Below are 15,230 nucleotides of genomic sequence, written 5' to 3'. Positions count from 1 at the left end.
TAAGTTACAACCGTGAAAAAGTCTTTTCACATCACCTATTCGGAAAAGGGCTTTTTCTTCCCCGCTAGGAAGGATCAAAGTGGCACTTTTCCTCCCTGCTAGGGGCGATCAGTGGCACTTTTCTGTTCTGTGACACTGTTTTTGTTATTTTTTAGCTTAAATTAATTCAAATGAATTGAGTGTAATTTCTACAATGGCGGAGTTCTGTGGAAACTGAATAAATATGATTGTGTCAACACTAAGCTTTTTAGGGTTCCGTACCCAAAGGGTAAAACGGGACCCTATTACTAAGACTTCGCTGTCCGTCCGTCCGTCCGTCCGTCTGTCACCAGGCTGTATCTCACAAACCGTGATAGCTAGACAGTTGAAATTTTCACAGATGATGTATTTCTGTTGCCGCTATAACAACAAATACTAAAAACAGAATAAAATAAAGATTGAAGTGGGGCTCCCATACAGCAAACGTGATTTTTGACCAAAGTTAAGCAACGTCGGGCATGGTCAGTACTTGGATGGGTGACCGTTTTCTTTTTGCATTTTTTCCGTTTTTTTTTTGCTTTATGGTACGGAACCCTTCGTGCGCGAGTCCGACTCGCACTTGCCCGGTTTTTTTATTTTCCTCATAGTTGATGTGAAAAGCAGTATGTGTCACACGGTATCAAAATTATTTCATCTTGGGCGTTAACACTTGAATCCCTCATTACGCTCAGCATTCTACTTTAGAATCGCTCACTACGTTCGGGATTCTATTGTAGAATCCATCGCTTCATTCGGGATTCAATGTACGCCCTTGACGGAAATATATCATTTTGATCCCTTGTAACACAAGCTACTATTCACTTATAACTTAAACAATAACAACACACAAGACAAAAAACCTAAACTGCTGACAGCCCTATGACTGGATTTGGGCGCGGGCTTGTCCTCTATCTCGTTCTCTCTCATGATCCTGTCCATCTCGTCCAATATGCGCTTCTCTTCTAACGCTAGGGTTGTCGCCTCGTTGATGGTGCGCATGAGGGGATAGTTGGAGTATTCGGGTTCGGGGAGGCGGAGGAAAAGTTCGCCGTTTGAAGCCACGTAGGCTGTACGCTTGCTCAGGTTTTCCAATCGGTTGGCTGTAAATAATAACAAAAGTTGTGTTTAAACCATAGTCGAATAAAACATGGTCTTCTCTTCCCAGAGTGACACAAGCCTGCGGCACAATAACATGGCCGCTATGTATAGCGCTATCGCATATTATCATATAGCGCTGTCGCATGATGATGTAGGCTTGTGTCAGTCACGTGACCACGAAAAGATGGGAAGAGAGTACCAGGCGGAGTATATTATTATACCATGGTTTAAACTGAAATAAATGTCATATACTAAGAAAAAGAAGAAAGTTAAAGAAGGGTGTGGAGGTTTCAGATTTCAGAGCTAATCTCTGCATACATCTTCGTGAAGATGTGTGTTCGTACATAATATAAAAACTTCCACATTCATAATATTAACGAAGGAAACCCACCATCAGGCAAATTCAAAGTCTTCAGCGCCTCTTTCAACACCGGGCTGTCTCTGATCTCCGCATACGTCTTCGTGAAGACTTCGTACGCGTTCTTCGTGTTGTCCACTTCGCAGGACCCTTTGAAGTCGTCCGTGTCGATACTCCACACCATGAGGCCGCCGAGGCCGTAGGACACTGCCAACCTGAGGGTAGAAAAGATTTTTTTGAATAGAATAGAAGTAATTTCAGTTCAGACAACGCATCAATACAAATAACACATCTATATACAAGTACGGGGCAAAGATAAACAACACAGTGGAAATAGAGATGTGAAGCCGAAATGGTCTCCACTCAGCAATGCAGCTGGCGCAACTAGCGTGGTCAACGGCGTTGGTTTTCTGTGGAGCCAGCGGAGTGTGCATATAATAAGTTTTTGGCAAAATTTTCATTTTTGGTACAAGCTTTTATCGCTGACTGTACTTTTCTTACGACAGACAACTAATTCTCATCGAGACAATTCTAAAAACCCCTAACACAATTAGGTAGCGTTGTTTCATCACAGAGTTCCTATGGCCACCACCCGTCTCCATCATCAGATCAGTTCGACAGTACCATATTATTGTATTGTCATCAGAACTACATACAGCTGCCAATTTTCATGACGCTACGATCCTTGGAAGATGGTTAAATTAGTTAACTTAGATTCCATTACATAGTTACATACAGGTCGACTTTCCTATGGCCACCTCCTGTCTCCATCATCAGATCATTTCGACAGTACCATATTATTGTATTGTCATCAGAACTACATACAGCTGCCAATTTTCATGACGTTACGATCCTTGGAAGATGGTTAAATTAGTTACCTTAGATTCCATTACATAGTTAGTTACATACAGGTCGACCTAATAAAAGCTTGTTAAAAACGGTACGGGACACGACCCAAGGACCTGACATTGTCAATCTGGTGGTCGGTGGTGGTGATGGATGTCAGTAAAGATCGTGTTTATTTGGTCAGTCATTCACTACTTTCGGTTTTAAGCAGCAATCCAAGGTGTCATAAAACGTCTCACTCTACCAACAAAACAATATATTGTGGCAGAGGCATCACATTATGCGGCGCGTTGGGACCAAGGGATTTGAGCTGCACTAAAGTCGCTCGCATATCATCAGGGCCATCTTAAACTATCCTGGGCCTTGGGCACATAAGAATTTGGGGCCTTTTAGGAAAGTAAAGAAAGCGAATTAAACAAACATCTTTCTACTATGATCTTCTATTTATTATGGGTAATCAAATATACTGTTACTGTCTGTCCTTCGGGGCCCCCTGAGGATGGGGGCCCCGGGCACGGGCCCCGTGTGCCCTTATGGTAAAGACGGCACTGCATATCGTTGTATTTGTGAGACACTGTTTGATGGACGATGAAGACGATTTGAAGAAAGAATAGGACTTACTTGACTTTGACAGCGATGGACTGAGGGTCATCATAAGAAATAACGCGAGCACCGTCACGAAGGAAAGGTGTGCTGCTGGCTTCATCCCATGCACGCCGCCAGGAGTTGGACTGGTTTGAGAGCTCCATACAAATCTGTAAACGAGGTATTTATTTAGTACTCTATGGTTATAGAGAAATATAGTAAGAATATAGTGCTCACTCCATACATCGGTTTTGGTACCAAGACGACTATTATTTTCGTAGTCGAGTAGCGGTACTGCTACATGATACTAGATGTCTCTCGTGTGGCGACTCACGAAAATTGTATTGAACAACAATTTACAACCTAATATTAGAAGCAGAAGTCTGCAGTACTGATAATTCCGCTACTCGATGCTAGATGTCGACTACGAAAATAATAGTTTTCTCTATGGTACAACGAAGATTTCCCTATAGGCGGGCGAGCTTATACAATTTGGACCTTACTTACTTCCTGAATTAAATGAGTGCTCACCACATTGTACCCCATGAGGTCGTTTCTCAAAAAGTTGGCACCGCCAGGTTAAAATTTATGTTTTTCAAAAATTTTGCATTTTCGCATTTTTTTTTATTGGGATCGTTAAAAGGCAACTTAAACTATTAGAAAATGTGGAAGGGAAGCAATTCCTTCAATTATTTTAGAAGATATAGGCGTTTGAAATTCAGGTGAATGATATCAAGGACAGGTGAAAGATATTTTGTCTCCAGGTTATCGATAGTAGAAGCAGGTTATCGAGAAATAAGTACAAATTCCAATGAAAATATTGACAGGTTATCGAGAGGCGTCATTAACCTGTGTCCGTTGCCGTTAACCTGGTTTCTTGTCATCATTAACCTGTAATGTGTGTCATCCACCTGTCCACCACATCATTTTCAATGCCTTCTAAAAATAACAGTACCAAAGATAGAGCTGATGCTGAACCCTCGCAGTACCTACTGGAACTCAGGTTTGATGCAACATAGACACACGCTGTTTTGGTCAATCGACACGTCTTGATGAGGACTTGGGAGGACAGTACCCAAGATAGAGCTGATGCTGAACCCTCGCAGTACCTAGTGGAACTCAGGTTTGGTGCAACATAGACACACGCTGTTTTGGTCATTCGACACGTCCTCATGAGGACTTGGGAGACCAGTACCCAAGATAGAGCTGATGATGAACCCTCGCAGTACCTACTGGAACTCAGGTTTGATGCAACATAGACACATGCTGTTTTGGTCATTCGACACATCTTGATGAGCACTTGGAAGAGCAGTACCCGAGATAGAGCTGATGCTGAACCCTCGCAGCACCTAGTGGAACTCAGGTTTGGTGCAACATAGACACGCGCTGTTTTGGTCATCCAACACGTCTTGATGAGCACTTGGAAAAGTAGTACCCAAGATAGAGCTGATGCTGAACCCTCGCAGTACCTAGTGGAACTTAGGTTTGGTGCAACATAGACACACGCTGTTTTGGTCATTCGACACGTCTTGATGAGCACTTGGGAGAGCAGTACCCAAGATAGAGCTGATGATGAACCCACGCAGTACCTACTGGAACTCAGGTTTGATGCAACATAGAGACATGCTGTTTTGGTCATTCGACACGTCTTGATGAGGACCTGGGAGACCAGTACCCAAGATAGAGCTGATGATGAACCCTCGCAGTACCTACTGGAACTCAGGTTTGGTGCAACATAGACACACGCTGTTTTGGTCATTCGACACGTCTTGATGAGCACTTGGGAGAGCAGTACCCAAGATAGAGCTGATGATGAACCCTCGCAGTACCTACTGGAACTCAGGTTTAGTGCAACATAGAGACATGCTGTTTTGGTCATTCGACACGTCTTGATGAGCACTTGGGAGAGCAGTACCCAAGATAGAGCTGATGCTGAACCCTTGCAGTACCTAGTGGAACTCAGGTTTGGTGCAAGGTCAGGTCAGGTCCGGGTTCAGGTTCAGAGCCGGGATCCAGGTCCAGGTCCGACTCCGGGTTTGAGTCTAGGTCCGGGTCCGAGTCACAGTCCCGGTCCGAGTCCGGGCCCGAGTCTGGTTCCGGGTCCCAGCCCCAGTCCCAATCCAAGTCGAAATCTAAATCGCTAAACGTGTACTATGCGTTGTTGAAGAGTTCTGTTCTGATCATCATCAGCAGTTCCACTTCATCAAATGCGACAGTTTTTAATGAAAATGCTTGATTTTCTGATGAAAATCCAAAAGTCACTATACGCATGCCTTTAAAATTTGAGGAGTTCCCTCGATTTCTCATGGATCCCATCATCAGAACTCGAGATTGACAAAAATGTGGCTTAAAACTTAACTTGCTTAACAATCATAACGAAGAGGACAAATCGCCAAACGTGAACTATGCGTCGTTGAAGAGTTTCGTTCTGATCTCCATCAGCAGTTCCACTTCATCAAATGTCACTTTTGTGAATGTATATGCTTGATTTGTAAATAAAAACACAAAAATAACTACATATATGCCTTTAAGATTTGAGGAGTTCCCTCGATTCTTCATGGATCCCATCATCAGAACTGGGTTTTGACAAAAACGGGACCAATCTGTATGCATATACATACAATCAAAAAAAATTTTCTAAATCGGTCAGGTAAACAAACGTTAAGCATTAAGGTTTCAGATTATCATCATCATTCGCTTGCCCTTGCCCCATTCGTTTGGGGTCGACGCAGCATGTCTTTTTCTTTTCATCCATACCTCTCTCTCCCGCCCGTCATCTCATCACACAATAAACAAAATGAGCATGTTTTCACCTTTTTACAAAACATTTTAGTATAATATGTCTGAAACTAAAAACCCTCATCATAAGGTACCTTTTCCCGTGGGACGTCACAAATCTAGTTTATGCTCAAACTGACTGATGTAACGTGGATTTTAAATAGTTATCGATCACCTGTCATATGGCAGGTGAATGACGCTTCAATCACCTGGCATTGCATCATTCACCTGACTTTTTTGGACAGGTTAACGAGACTTAAGACAAAAGTACACAAATTTCAATAATATGCAGCTTTAACGGACAGGATAGTTTTTATTCCTAAATTAACACACAAAAGCGATATAACCGCTATATAATTATATAGTTACGAGTATTAGTTGTGGTATCAGTGACATTAACCTGCCGCAAAATCTCATCCACCTGGCAGTATTAGCCAGGTGGACGATATGCAGGTGATGGGGAAAATGGCAGTTATATCGCGAATACACAAAATGTATTAGCTTGATGAACTCCATACTTAGGCATATAAAACTAATAGTAGAAGAGCCGGCCGCAAATTTTCTAACCGACTTGATACCACGATGAAATACACAATGGGAAACCATAAAAGTGATGCTAAGTCCGAATTCGATAGTCTGCCACGGCGGAACTTGCCGAAAGTACGAAAAAGAAGGCCACTTTCGGTGCGAAAAAAGGGGGCTGATTTAACCCATCTGATACCGAAATAATAGTTATGGCAGCAGTTAGAAATTTACATGTAGACACATAAAAGCGAAGTCTGCCAGTAGTTTTTTAGCCGGAAGTGCTTGGCAGACGCTCTCAAAGGTGGTCAACGGGACCCCTAATTTAACCCATCTGATACCACCATGAAACCAATTCCAGTCGATAGGTATGAACCCTCATGTCAGGAATATATAAGTCTGCCAAGGCTATTCCTGCCGAAACACCTTGGCAGACGAGATTATGTAAGCAAGGTCGGCATCGGTTACCCTACACTAACCCATCTGATACCACCATGAAACCAATTCCAGTCAGTGGGTACGAACCCCCATTTTAGGAATATATAAGTCTGCCAAGGTTTTTCCTGCCGAAACACCTTGGCAGACGAGATTATAAGCAAGATGACCATCGGTTACCGTACACTAACCCATCTGATACCGCCATGAAACCAATTCCAGTCGGTAGGTATGAACCCTCATTTCAGGAATATATAAGTCTGCCAAGGCTTTTCCTGCCGTAACACCATGGCAGACGAGATTATGTAAGCAAGATCTGCATCGGTTACCCTACACTAACCCATCTGATACCACCATGAAACCAATTCCAGTCGGTAGGTATGAACCCCCATTTTAGAAATATATAAGTCTGCCAAGGTTTTTCCTGCCGAAACACCTTGGCAGACGAGATTATAAGCAAGATGACCATCGGTTACCGTACACTAACCCATCTGATACCACCATGAAACCAATTCTAGTCGGTAGGTATGAACCCTCATTTCAGGAATTTATAAGTCTGCCAAGGCCTTTCCTGCCGAAACACCTTGACAGACGAGATTATGTAAGCAGCATCCGCATCCGAGGGATCCGTATTTTGGAATTATACAGATTACGGACATTATTAATAGCTGTAGGCTTATTTATTACTTTATGCTTATACATATTTGTATATTATTATGTTATTAATAAAATATATTTATAATTTATTAAACCTAAACTTAATACATTGGGAATTCATTACCTGCTTACGGCAGTAGTAGGGATTAGTGGGTGAGTTCTGGCTCACTGAGCCAGGCCAACAGTCCCTCCCCTTTTTTCCCATGTTGAGGCCCTGCAACCTTGCCTTGAACCCAAACTTATGTCATTGTAGCTCGAATCTAACCTAATAATTTTTTCAATTATCTACTTTTGCAAAGTTAAATGTTGTAATCTCTATTTCGCGAAATGGAATTTTAATGTGACTTTAATGTATGTGCAGTCTACTTAGTAATTGGGTTTAAAGATATAAAAACACACATTTTATTTCATATCCATAGTAACATCATTACTTATTCTGTGTACAGTGGAGAAAACGAATGAAATCATGCAATTTGATTTTGCTATTTTTAAATAAAGAGTAACCAAACAGTATTTTCCACAGTTGTTGGTAATGATACCATCTCTTACAATTTCTCTTCATGAACATTTTATGATACCTAACCTTCCAGTTTTCGCCCGAATTAATCAAAAAATTCACCAACACCATTTACACCAACCAAATAGAAAACGGGTCCGTGTCCGAATTCGCGATCTCGAGTCCGGGTCCGCGTCCGGGTCCAGGTTCAGGTAGAAGTCGAATTCAAAATCTTGCTTGTTTTGCCAGTGGGGTAACTTGCTTAACAATCAATTAGAAAAAGACAAGTCGTCGAGGAGTTCCGTTCTGATCACCATCAGCAATACCACTTCATCAAATGCCACTGTTCTTAATGTAAATCCTTGTTTGCCTGATGAAAATACAAAAGTCACTATACAATGCCATTCAGATTTGTAGAGTTCCCTCGATTCCTTATGGATCCCATCATTAGAACTTGAGCTTGACGAAAATGTGACTTAAAAACCTAACGTGCTTAACAAACATAACGAAGAGGACAAATCCCCAAACATGAGCTATGCGTCGTTGAAGAGTTCCATTCTGATCATCATCAGCAGTTTCACTTCATCAAATAGGCCAAGAAATAAGAAGTTATAGAGGGAAATGCTAGGAACACAATTTTTGACTCCGTAACTTTGTTTGGACTAGTTAGGAGGTGAACATATCAAAAGTCCCCGGCCGTAGCCCCGGTGCTGGGGGGGAGAGGGGGGAAAGAAGGTCTCATTTTTCGATTTTTCACTAATATCTTGGAAACTTTGCGTCTTAGCGACATGACTACTGAGACAAACCAAAAGCTGATAAAATTTGTTACAAGTTTTATTCAGTCAATTTTTTCGATATCTTGAATAGTTTTTGAGATATCCGCTCTTGAAAGTTTATTTAGGGCTTTCAATTTTATCTTGATATCTACATTAGTGAAGCTGCTAGGCCGTGTTTGGTATCATTTTCGTATATATCGGGGGTGCTGAATTCATTTTTGGTATCACATTGACACCATTCCTTAGAAAAAACATATAAACTTTAAACAAATACCTTTTTTTTTAAATTCCTCTTCACGCTTAAACCGCTCAACCGATTTAATTGTAATTTGGTATACAGATATTTCGAGTCCGAAGACAGGACATAAGATACTTTTTATCTCAATAATCATCCTTTAAAGTTGTGAAATGGAGTATGGGGGGAATTCAACTTCGTCGACGAAACTGAATTCCTGAGGTAAATACTGCTTAAGGTAAAGTTTGAAGTCATGTTAGGTATCATTTTCATCTAAATCACAGATGTATACCATCCTAAATTTCACCTAAACCGGTTCAGCGGTTATTGACTCCTCATACAAACTTCCACCCCACTTTTCACATCCTCAAAAGATGCTTTTGGTTATAAAAACCATCCTATGTCCTGTGTCGAGACTGAAACTATTTCTATACAAAATTTCAACGAAATTAGTTCAGCGGTTTAAGCGTGAAGAGGGATTTTTAAAAATATATTTTTTTTAATTTTGGTTTTACTTCGGAATAGTGTCAATGTGATACCATAAATGAATTCAGCACCCCCGATTTATACGAAAATGATATCAAACATGGCCTAACAGCATCACTGATGTAGATATCAAGATAAAATTAAAATCCCTAAATAAACTTTCAAGAGCGGGTATCTCAAAAACTATTCAAGATATCGAAAAACTTGACTAGATAAAACTTGTAACTAATTTTATGAGCTTTCGGTTTGTCTTAGTAGTCATGTCGCTAAGATGCAAAGTTTCCAAGATATCAATGAAAAACCGAAAAATTCGACCTTCTTACCCCCCTCTTCCCCGCAGCACCGGGGCTACAGCCGGGGACTTTTGATATTTTCACCTCCTAACTAGTCTAAACAAAGTTACGGAGTCAAATATTGTGTTCCTAGCATTTCCCTCTACAACGTTTTTTGAGCATTCATTTACGGACCTAAAATGTCACAATTTTGAATGTAAATGCTTGGTTTGTTTATAAAAACACCAGTATCACTATATGTTAGGGTGGTTCAAAAAACATTTTTTTTTTCCTAAGGGGCACCCCCTTATTTAGTTACACTTATTATGCTGATAAAATACACCAAGTTTCGTAATTTATCTCAACTACAAGGGGGTGCTTCACCACGTTGAAATTTTGTATGTTGTTTGAAACCCAAAAAAAAGAGTATTATTCAGAATTTTATTTAAATATCTGGTTTCACACTATTTGCACATGTGATGTATAAGTTTTGAAGTAGAAAAACATTTTCTTTCAAAATAATATCTTTTAAATCACACTTTCAAATAAGGTGAAAACTACTACTTACATAAAAATCTAAAAAAGAGTAACTTATTTTTTTTGGATTTCGTACAATTTGAAGAATTTCTAAGTGTTTGAGCACTCCCTTGTAGTTAAGATAAGATTACAAACTTGGTGTATTTTGTCAACATAATAAATGTAACAAAATAAGGGGGTGCCGCTTCTTCTAGCTAGAGTTTGAATTTTTCCTATACAAACGTGAACCACCCTACTACTATATGCAGCACAACGTCCTGAGTGGCGCAGGCTGGTGCATGACAAAGTGCGCGATTTCGAGAAGCAACGTAAAGTTGACCTCGACACTAAACGCGATGATCTGAAAGCGCACCAGCCTGCTTCCATTCACTACCACTATGTGGCTGGTGTTCTCACGTGCCCTCAATGTGCGCGGAGGTTCACCTCCAAGATCGGCTATGTCAGCCATATTCGGGCGCACGAGCGCCGAGCTAACTAGGAGTCGAAGTGGTCGCCATGGTCGAAATCGGCCGGAAGGATCATCATCATCATTTCATTCACCTACAAGATTTGAAGAGTGCCCTCGATTCCTCATAAATCTCACCATCAGAACTGGGTTTTGACTAAGACGGAACCAATCTGTATGTATATACAGTGGAACCTGGATAATTGCAATCTCAAGGGACCGGCCAATTTTTGTCAATTAACCAGGTTTTTCATTTAAGCAGGTCGTGTCAATTAACGAGGTTCAAAAAAACGTTGTGTCAATTATAGAGGTTTTCATTAATAGAGGTTGCGTTCTGACAAATTTCTTTTATGGAGGTGCAAATAACCATTTTAAGTAGATTTACACGTTTACATTCTATATATTGCTTCCGTCTATACTTGCACTTTTACACTACATTAATTACCACTTTATTTTCTTATCATTTGGGTTTAACAAATTCCCTTGAATTGTAGAAGAAAGTTTTATTAGAATGTAAAAAGCATAAGTACTTTGTTTTTTATTGATCAAAACTAATTCACCTACTACAGGCTGTGATAGGTACCCAATAAATAAATAAAATTCTGGATGGAGATATAAATAAAATGATCATTGCTATTAAAATATTGTTTCTGCTGTATACAACTACATTATTTCAATTACAGAGGTAATAAGCAAGACTCGTTTCAATAATAGAGGTAAAAACAAGAGCAAAAAAAACGGATTTTTTTAGCACAGTGTCAATTATAGAGGTCTTAAGTTGCGATGTGGTCAATTATAGAGGCAAAATTACGAAAAGCACTAAAATCTAAATTGCAATTATAGAGGTTCCAAAATTTCAATTATAGAGGCCTTTTGGTCTCAAGGGACCGGGACCGGACTTTTGGTTGCAATTATTGAGGTTTTCCATTTATCCAGGTGCCAATTAACCAGGTTTCACTGTACTTACAAGTTACAACTCAACTAAAAAAAGAATTTTTTTCTATTTTTGTGTTAAAATCTTAATGCGTTTCACTGAATACATCTACTTACCAAGTTTCAACAGTTCTTATAGTTTCGGAAAAAAGTGGCTGTGACATACGGACGGACAGACGCACAGACAGACATGACGAATCTATAAGAGTTCCGTTTTTTGCCATTTGGCTACGGAACCCTAAAAAGGAGGTATAAATTCGGTTTTTTTAATGTTTGATATCTCCGTCATTTCGGGATCGATTTTGAAAATTCTTTTTTTAGTTGAGTTGTAACTTGTAAGTTCAGTGAAACCTGGTTAATTGGCACCTGGATAAATGGAAAACCTCAATAATTGCAACCAAAAGTCCGGTCCCGGTCCCTTGAGACCAAAAGGCCTCTATAATTGAAATTTTGGAACCTCTATAATTGCAATTTAGATTTTAGTGCTTTTCGTAATTTTGCCTCTATAATTGACCACATCGCAACTTAAGACCTCTATAATTGACACTGTGCTAAAAAAATCCGTTTTTTTTGCTCTTGTTTTTACCTCTATTATTGAAACGAGTCTTGCTTATTACCTCTGTAATTGAAATAATGTAGTTGTATACAGCAGAAACAATATTTTAATAGCAATGATCATTTTATTTATATCTCCATCCAGAATTTTATTTATTTATTGGGTACCTATCACAGCCTGTAGTAGGTGAATTAGTTTTGATCAATAAAAAACAAAGTACTTATGCTTTTTACATTCTAATAAAACTTTCTTCTACAATTCAAGGGAATTTGTTAAACCCAAATGATAAGAAAATAAAGTGGTAATTAATGTAGTGTAAAAGTGCAAGTATAGACGGAAGCAATATATAGAATGTAAACGTGTAAATCTACTTAAAATGGTTATTTGCACCTCCATAAAAGAAATTTGTCAGAACGCAACCTCTATTAATGAAAACCTCTATAATTGACACAACGTTTTTTTGAACCTCGTTAATTGACACGACCTGCTTAAATGAAAAACCTGGTTAATTGACAAAAATTGGCCGGTCCCTTGAGATTGCAATTATCCAGGTTCCACTGTATATACATACAGATTGGTTCCGTCTTAGTCAAAACCCAGTTCTGATGGTGAGATTTATGAGGAATCGAGGGCACTCTTCAAATCTTGTAGGTGAATGAAATGATGATGATGATCCTTCCGGCCGATTTCGACCATGGCGACCACTTCGACTCCTAGTTAGCTCGGCGCTCGTGCGCCCGAATATGGCTGACATAGCCGATCTTGGAGGTGAACCTCCGCGCACATTGAGGGCACGTGAGAACACCAGCCACATAGTGGTAGTGAATGGAAGCAGGCTGGTGCGCTTTCAGATCATCGCGTTTAGTGTCGAGGTCAACTTTACGTTGCTTCTCGAAATCGCGCACTTTGTCATGCACCAGCCTGCGCCACTCAGGACGTTGTGCTGCATATAGTAGTAGGGTGGTTCACGTTTGTATAGGAAAATTCAAACTCTAGCTAGAAGAAGCGGCACCCTAAATAAGGGGGTGCCCCTTAGGAAAAAAAAAATGTTTTTTGAACCACCCTAACATATAGTGATACTGGTGTTTTTATAAACAAACCAAGCATTTACATTCAAAATTGTGACATTTTAGGTCAGTAAATGAATGCTCAAAAAACGTTGTAGAGGGAAATGCTAGGAACACAATATTTGACTCCGTAACTTTGTTTAGACTAGTTAGGAGGTGAAAATATCAAAAGTCCCCGGCTGTAGCCCCGGTGCTGCGGGGAAGAGGGGGGTAAGAAGGTCGAATTTTTCGGTTTTTCATTGATATCTTGGAAACTTTGCATCTTAGCGACATGACTACTAAGACAAACCGAAAGCTCATAAAATTAGTTACAAGTTTTATCTAGTCAAGTTTTTCGATATCTTGAATAGTTTTTGAGATACCCGCTCTTGAAAGTTTATTTAGGGATTTTAATTTTATCTTGATATCTACATCAGTGATGCTGTTAGGCCATGTTTGATATCATTTTCGTATAAATCGGGGGTGCTGAATTCATTTATGGTATCACATTGACACTATTCCGAAGTAAAACCAAAATTAAAAAAAATATATTTTTAAAAATCCCTCTTCACGCTTAAACCGCTGAACTAATTTCGTTGAAATTTTGTATAGAAATAGTTTCAGTCTCGACACAGGACATAGGATGGTTTTTATAACCAAAAGCATCTTTTGAGGATGTGAAAAGTGGGGTGGAAGTTTGTATGAGGAGTCAATAACCGCTGAACCGGTTTAGGTGAAATTTAGGATGGTATACATCTGTGATTTAGATGAAAATGATACCTAACATGACTTCAAACTTTACCTTAAGCAGTATTTACCTCAGGAATTCAGTTTCGTCGACGAAGTTGAATTCCCCCCATACTCCATTTCACAACTTTAAAGGATGATTATTGAGATAAAAAGTATCTTATGTCCTGTCTTCGGACTCGAAATATCTGTATACCAAATTACAATTAAATCGGTTGAGCGGTTTAAGCGTGAAGAGGAATTTAAAAAAAAAGGTATTTGTTTAAAGTTTATATGTTTTTTCTAAGGAATGGTGTCAATGTGATACCAAAAATGAATTCAGCACCCCCGATATATACGAAAATGATACCAAACACGGCCTAGCAGCTTCACTAATGTAGATATCAAGATAAAATTGAAAGCCCTAAATAAACTTTCAAGAGCGGATATCTCAAAAACTATTCAAGATATCGAAAAAATTGACTGAATAAAACTTGTAACAAATTTTATCAGCTTTTGGTTTGTCTCAGTAGTCATGTCGCTAAGACGCAAAGTTTCCAAGATATTAGTGAAAAATCGAAAAATGAGACCTTCTTTCCCCCCCTCTCCCCCCCAGCACCGGGGCTACGGCCGGGGACTTTTGATATGTTCACCTCCTAACTAGTCCAAACAAAGTTACGGAGTCAAAAATTGTGTTCCTAGCATTTCCCTCTATAACTTCTTATTTCTTGGCCTATTTGATGAAGTGAAACTGCTGATGATGATCAGAATGGAACTCTTCAACGACGCATAGCTCATGTTTGGGGATTTGTCCTCTTCGTTATGTTTGTTAAGCACGTTAGGTTTTTAAGTCACATTTTCGTCAAGCTCAAGTTCTAATGATGGGATCCATAAGGAATCGAGGGAACTCTACAAATCTGAATGGCATTGTATAGTGACTTTTGTATTTTCATCAGGCAAACAAGGATTTACATTAAGAACAGTGGCATTTGATGAAGTGGTATTGCTGATGGTGATCAGAACGGAACTCCTCGACGACTTGTCTTTTTCTAATTGATTGTTAAGCAAGTTACCCCACTGGCAAAACAAGCAAGATTTTGAATTCGACTTCTACCTGAACCTGGACCCGGACGCGGACCCGGACTCGAGATCGCGAATTCGGACACGGACCCGTTTTCTATTTGGTTGGTGTAAATGGTGTTGGTGAATTTTTTGATTAATTCGGGCGAAAACTGGAAGGTTAGGTATCATAAAATGTTCATGAAGAGAAATTGTAAGAGATGGTATCATTACCAACAACTGTGGAAAATACTGTTTGGTTACTCTTTATTTAAAAATAGCAAAATCAAATTGCATGATTTCATTCGTTTTCTCCACTGTACACAGAATAAGTAATGATGTTACTATGGATATGAAATAAAATGT

At 39.5% G+C, this 15,230-nt stretch overlaps 1 protein-coding gene across 1 annotated transcript in view; it reads right to left on the bottom strand.

The window, feature by feature from the left end:
* Positions 1–833: 833 nt before the first annotated feature.
* Positions 834–15,230, bottom strand: part of LOC134677030 (probable chitinase 2) — a 31,099-nt gene continuing 16,702 nt past the window's right edge. The window contains exons 8-10 of the mRNA XM_063535451.1: positions 2,942–3,075; positions 1,508–1,689; positions 834–1,118 (exon numbers count right to left, since the gene is read on the bottom strand). Coding sequence (XP_063391521.1) covers positions 841–1,118; positions 1,508–1,689; positions 2,942–3,075 — 594 coding nt within the window. The 3' untranslated portion in view covers positions 834–840. The remainder of the gene's footprint in view (positions 1,119–1,507; positions 1,690–2,941; positions 3,076–15,230) is intronic.

This window comes from Cydia fagiglandana, chromosome 25 (genome assembly GCF_963556715.1).
Source record: "Cydia fagiglandana chromosome 25, ilCydFagi1.1, whole genome shotgun sequence".
Taxonomy (NCBI): domain Eukaryota; kingdom Metazoa; phylum Arthropoda; class Insecta; order Lepidoptera; family Tortricidae; genus Cydia; species Cydia fagiglandana.
The sequence above is the reverse complement of the archived record's forward strand: the minus strand, read 5'-3'. Positions and strand labels throughout refer to the sequence as shown.